The sequence below is a fragment of the Anopheles darlingi genome, chromosome X (genome assembly GCF_943734745.1).
Source record: "Anopheles darlingi chromosome X, idAnoDarlMG_H_01, whole genome shotgun sequence".
Lineage (NCBI taxonomy): Eukaryota > Metazoa > Arthropoda > Insecta > Diptera > Culicidae > Anopheles > Anopheles darlingi.
The window spans coordinates 9,443,192-9,449,191 of record NC_064873.1 but is presented as its reverse complement, the minus strand read 5'-3'; the positions used below and the strand labels follow the sequence as shown (position 1 = coordinate 9,449,191).

The following is a 6,000-nucleotide window of genomic DNA, read 5'->3' as shown; positions in this document are numbered from 1 at the left end:
GCAGAGAGAGAAAAAGAGGATGAGAGAGGATGAGCCCGTGCAGCCCACCGGAGAGGTATCCTGCGATTAGTGGCTCGACGACGGCAACGGACACCAGGTGAACTGTGTATTTATCGACAGTAAACATATTTTTATTTTATTCAATCTACCCTAGAGGTTGTGAAACATGCTAGCAAAGTGATCCTCGGTCGGCTGTTCGTTTCCAGCATCCCTTGCATTGCGATTGCATTGGCGGAATGTGATGCGAGACGTGATGGCGAGATGCGCGGTTCAGGCCGCGTAAGAAAAGAAAAAGAAAAGCGTAAGGGAAACGGTTGAAGCCAATCTCCCGCGCTTCTCCCGGCTTAGAGAAAGTATTTAGTGCTACAGGTGTTCGGACAAGGGCGGGGTGGCACTAGGTTACCACCGATCGGGAGCCACTCGTCGGAACCATCACAGCAATCACAGACACCATCGTTAACCCAGCCGCTTGGTATCGATCGGTCCCTCCCCCGGCCCGTCCGATGGCGCTTCTGGAAGCGACAGTAAAATCGCCCCTCGACGCACGCATTTGTGCTCGGTTCGTCGCTGCCGTCCTCCGGGCAGTCACAGTAATCGTCGTTCACTCGGTCCCAGCTCAGCTCACGGCCGGTCTGCAAACACCGGAATGAAGCTCGGGACACGGACGCAGGCTCCGTGTAGTGATCCAGATCTCGCAGCCGGATGCCACTGTAAGAACGGAAGGAAATGTGTTCTCGATGTATGGTGGTCGGCGCGCAAGGGAGGGGTGCGATGTCACTTACCGCAGGATCATACGCTCGTGGTTCCCGATCCGTTCGACGTAGGCGTACTGGTGCTGCCCGGTGTCCGAATTACTACTGCCGTGTAGCCCCCCGTTCGCCGCCAACGGTGTTGCTGATGGTGGGCTGCCGCCGTCCGCTCCCAGTTCTGCCGAAGCAACGGGATTATTACTATTTGCGTGGAGCGGGGGCCGCATCTGGGCGGCCAGCAAGGCCGACCCCGATGACCCCGACGACGACAACGACAACGACAACGACGACGACGATGGCAGAAACTGACTGATGTAGACCAGCTGGTAGACGAAGAACAGGATACCCAGTCCGAGCACACCGATCAGCGTGAGCTTGAGCTTCTGCTTGTAGAACGGTTTATAGTATATGTTGTCGCGCTTAACCCACGTTTTGCGCATCCTGCCGAAAGTGGCCGCATCCGGGACTTTGTGGCCGCACAGACGGGTCTACACGAGCAGCACGGTGAAACGTTTGTTTTGGTTCGATGTGGCTCCACCTGCCCCCGGCTCGACGAGCATTGGCCGTCCGGCTCGAGGAGCGCGCTGGGAAAGCGGATCTCGACGCGGGTCCCGACCGGTAGACTGATCCGATACTCACAGACCCGGTGCTGGTCGTCGTCGTCGTCGTCCTCGTCGTCGTCGTCGTCGTCGTCGTCGTCGGTTTGTGCGGTGGTGACCTGTCGTGAGCTGTCGATGGTACCTACCAGCTGCGTCAGGATGCCGCCACAGTCCGCTTGGACCACAGTATACCGTATACTGAAGCTCACGTCGTGATTGGGGGCGTCGCTGTGAAAGTAGAGCGTGGCCCCGCTACCGGCCGTTGTCAGCGACGTTGCACTGGAATGTGATACGGTTTGGCCGCAGTAGTTCGCCAGCACCGTACCCTTGTCCTCATCGATCCCTTCGGTAAGCCGCACAAAGTGTCGGTCGCAATCGGCATCTGGCATCAGTAGCCGGACGAAGGTAAACTGTAGCCGACGGCCCAGTTCCGTCTGTAGCTGCCATTTGCAGGCCCAGTGTCCCGGGATGGTCTCCTGGCGGTGTCGGTCATCCGGGTCTGGCCACTGTAGTGTGCCGTGATCCTGAACCGTCATCCTACCGCCACACACCGGTTCAACGCTCTCCCAGTGCAGCCGGAAGCCAATGTATGGGCTAACGATTTGCGAATGGTACCAGATGTACAGCGTGCTGGAGGTGGATGTGAGGTGACCGTCGCCGTTCGGCAGCTCGCTACCACAGTACCGACCAATCGTCGGTGCTGCCGCCGAGTGTCCATCGTGGATCTGCAACCACTCGTTCCTGCACCCTCCACCGACCATCTCAAACTCGCTGAAGGTGACATGCAAGGTAAACGTTTCGTTGGTTCTGATCAACCAGGCGCACCGGATGGGTCGGGCGGGTGCCATTTCTTCTCCGATTAGATCCGGATAGTGGAGGTCGCCAGCGAGCTGATACCGTTCGCCATCGCATGCCTGCACCGGCGTCTGACAGTGGAGACCGGTGTAGCCGGGCGGACAGCGGCATACCAGCCGGTGGCGATTGTGCTGGTGGCCCCATCGGTCACAGGTGCCACCATTCTGGCAGGGGTTCGAGTCACAGGGCGAAGAGACGGTAGCGCAGTGCGGTGGGTCCGTTCCGGCTGGACAAAGGCAGCGGTAGCTCGTTTCGTTCGTCACCACGCACGTGCCGCCATTCTGGGAAAACCAAAAAAAAAACAGAGTAGTGCATGATCGAGCGTGCGCCTTCATCAGTAGTTCTAGTAGGCGCAAGATCCCTCTTTTTTACCTGGCAGGGTGCACTAGCGCAGCCGGTTGGCTCGGGGGCACAGCCTAAGCTACCGTAACCGGATCCGGTGTAGCCTGGCAAGCAGACGCAACCCGGCACAGTGCCACTGTCAACGCAGCGTGCCATCGGATGGCACTGGCCGGGAATACAGTGGGGTAGGGCTTGGGCTACGCACGTTCTACCATCACCTGCATAGCCCGCCGGGCAGCTACCACAGCGAAAAGAACCCTACAACAACAATGAAACACAAATCAAATATTAACAATCGAAATCGGATTTCCCCTAGACATGGACTCATGTAGTACACGTTACCCTGGTGTTGATGCAGGCCACCGAAGGGGCCGTGCTACAGCCGCCATTGTCGGTGTCGCACTCATCGATGTCGGTACAGTAGAACCCAGTGCCGGTATAGCCGGCCGGGCACGGACCGCAGGTGAACGAACCCGGCAAATTGATGCAACGTACCGGTTATATTTTTGCCCATCGCCGGCTCAAAGATAATGTGACCGTTGGATGCGTAGATTTTGGCTCTGTAAGGTGCAGAGAGAGAAACAAGGAGAGAGAGAAGAAGAGAGAGAGAGAGAGAGAGAGAGAGAGAGAGAGAGAGAGAGGGAAAAGCTATGAAAAGTGTTCTAGCAATGATTATATTACACTAAGCTAGCAAGGTTGATGTTGCCGCACATATTATAGAAGAGAATTAATGCTGAGCTACTTTTGGAGTTCCGTCCAAATGCGACGATACGTATCGGCACCACTTACTGCTCTTCCAGTCCGGCGGTCACGTGTTCGAGCGGGTGGACGACCAACAGGAGCAGGAGTGTGAGCCACATTTTGGCATCAAGCTACCCAAAATGCGCTCTCTAGCATTCTTTTTGCCACCGGTTACTCTTCTCCCGCTACTACACGTCCAGCTCATCCGTTTCCCAACACTTAACACTCAACGCGCACCAACTAAGCTAAGCATATGGCCGAGGTTCCTTTTTATAGCACCCCTCTGGATCGGCTGGGCAAATGGGTTGATAGTAGACCTATCAGCAGCAGCATGAAACCGATACTCACCCAACGGGAGGAGGCGGATCGGCAAATGGATCATTTTCATGTCACCCCGCTGGTCGTCATAACTGACGCACATCTTTCCGGTCTAGCCAAAGGATTCTAAAACTGCGTCCAAACGAGCAACAAAGTTATCGCGATAACTTTCTCGCCCTACTGTTTACATACGATTTGACAGCTCCAAAAGAAGTTCTCGCTCGTTCTCCCTTGCTCGCTTGCTAGACGTGCATTGCAGTTATCGCGATAACTTCTCGCCGGATTTGTATGGGATGACGTTTGTTTGCGAAGTTCTCGTCGAGAAATTCTCCAACATTCGTCATCGTCTGGACACAGTTTAAGAAAAATTGGCCGCCCCACATGAGCCGTCGCATTTTACAGCAGTTTCCGGGGGAGGGAGGAAGGTAAACACTATGTGCAACGAGTGGTGCGATAGCGAAAGATCATTTTGCGTTCGGAGTAATCCTAATAGGTTTCCAGTCAATCTTCGGGCGGTCCCCATCGCCAGATTCTTTCGACAAAAAACCGCTTGTTTCCTCCCGTATGACAAAAAGCGCACAAGATGGCTGGTTAATATTAAAACCGCATGTTTTCTGCGGCTGCGGCTACCAAGCTGCACCGGTTAAACATTAAGCCGGCCACACATAGGATGCGGCTCTTGCGACAGAGGTGGCAGCTGCGGTCGTGCACATTTACACCGCCGCCTCATTAGGCAAGACTACAGTGTTGATCAAGATTTGTTTCTTGTTAAGAGATTATGCCATCGCTTCTTTAGCAACGGCACGGACTTAAAACAACAATAATAGAAGTATTTCCTGCAGTAAAGTATCGTCAGGGCAGTCGAATGAGTAATTTTTTTTTTTGCGTAAAAATACTTCTGTTGTTTTTTTAAATGTTTATCTATATTTTAGGATATTGCGTTACTCAGTTTGATCAATCATCGTTGCAATAATATGTAACAGGCAAAGACATGTTTTGAAAGCCGCTAGAGAAAGTTTCGCACATATCATGAGTGCAAATGCAACCAATATATCGGAGTGGAATCGATCACTTAACTAGACTTAATAGCCACGTACAGCTAATTCGAAGGCACCTTTTGTTGAATGGTAATGGTTTAAGTTTAGAATTTAATCCATTCTCATAGCGTACGGAGCACCCTGGGGTGGTTGATTTTTGCGGAAAACATCGATAAAACGAGTCGGGAGTGCTGGGAAACGGAAATTATTTAAATCATCAACTCAAGCGCGCTTCAAAGTCAACCCGATCTCAATGCATGTCTTGTGCGCTCAAAAGCCCTCGCAGGACGAAAACTATCAACGGCTTTTGGCGCTCGATCCAGGCAAGATTGGCAAGATCGAAACACGCGAAGACGTGGTTTTAACACCGGAGTCCTCGGTGGAAATAGTAAGTCCGGAAACTTCAACAGGCTTTGAGAGGCTTTGGTACGAGATTCTGCGCTCAAAAGCCCTCGCAGGACGAAAACTATCAACTGCTTTTGGCGCTCGATCCAGGCAAGATTGGCAAGATCGAAACACGCGAAGACGTGGTTTTAACACCGGAGTCCTCGGTGGAAATAGTAAGTCCGGAAACTTCAACAGGCTTTGAGAGGTACGAGATTCTGGTAAGAAATTGATTTAGAAATCGCTGGACAGAATATGTGGTTTCTTTTAATTTATGTTTAATTGTTTAATTTAACTATTTCATGCGTCATCCAATCGCAGCGCGAAAAGCTCCGAACACATCAAAATGAGTGATGAACTAAATGTCTTAATGCAAGAAATGGACATCGACGAAGACGTATCCATGTACGAAAACCCACGACCGGAAGATGACAACGATCCGCCAATGACGGCAATTGTGTACGATTCTTATTCGTATGCTCTCTTCCAAAATTCCTTTCCGGATCTTGCGGAAAGGATTCGGTCAGAAATCGGTGAGGAAAGTGTTTGGTTCGGCCGTTATCCACCACCAGCGGTAGTACCACCAGCTACAGCAGAGGCAGCACCAGCGGTAGCAACATCAGCTACAGCAGAGGCAGCAGCAGCACCGGCAGCAAGTGTATCTGCTGCTCCGCCACCGGTACCGACGTGCCCAGTATGTTATGACCCGCTGGCGGCAAAGGAACTATCTACGACACAATGTGGCCATGTATTTTGTCATGAGTGCATTACGAGAGTGATTGCGATATCTCAAAAGTGTCCCCTATGCCGGGCAAATTGTAATCGATTTTTTCGAGTTTATTTCGAGTAAGAAATTTGAACGCTTTCTTATTAATATTATTCTTTGTTATTAATTTTTTTTGTTAAAAGAGGTTGAGCACAAGAAAGGATTCTAAATCCTTGTACATGCATCGGAAAGCCTTTCCCATTTTCAAT

The 6,000-nt window shown here is 51.9% G+C and overlaps 1 protein-coding gene across 1 annotated transcript; it reads right to left on the bottom strand.

Annotated features, from left to right (window-relative positions):
* Positions 1-590: 590 nt before the first annotated feature.
* On the bottom strand, positions 591-1,275 carry LOC125950384 (uncharacterized). The gene has a single exon (XM_049678330.1). The coding sequence runs from the start codon at positions 1,187-1,189 to the stop codon at positions 779-781; it is 411 nt and encodes a 136-aa protein (XP_049534287.1). The 5' UTR covers positions 1,190-1,275; the 3' UTR covers positions 591-778.
* Positions 1,276-6,000: the final 4,725 nt, after the last annotated feature.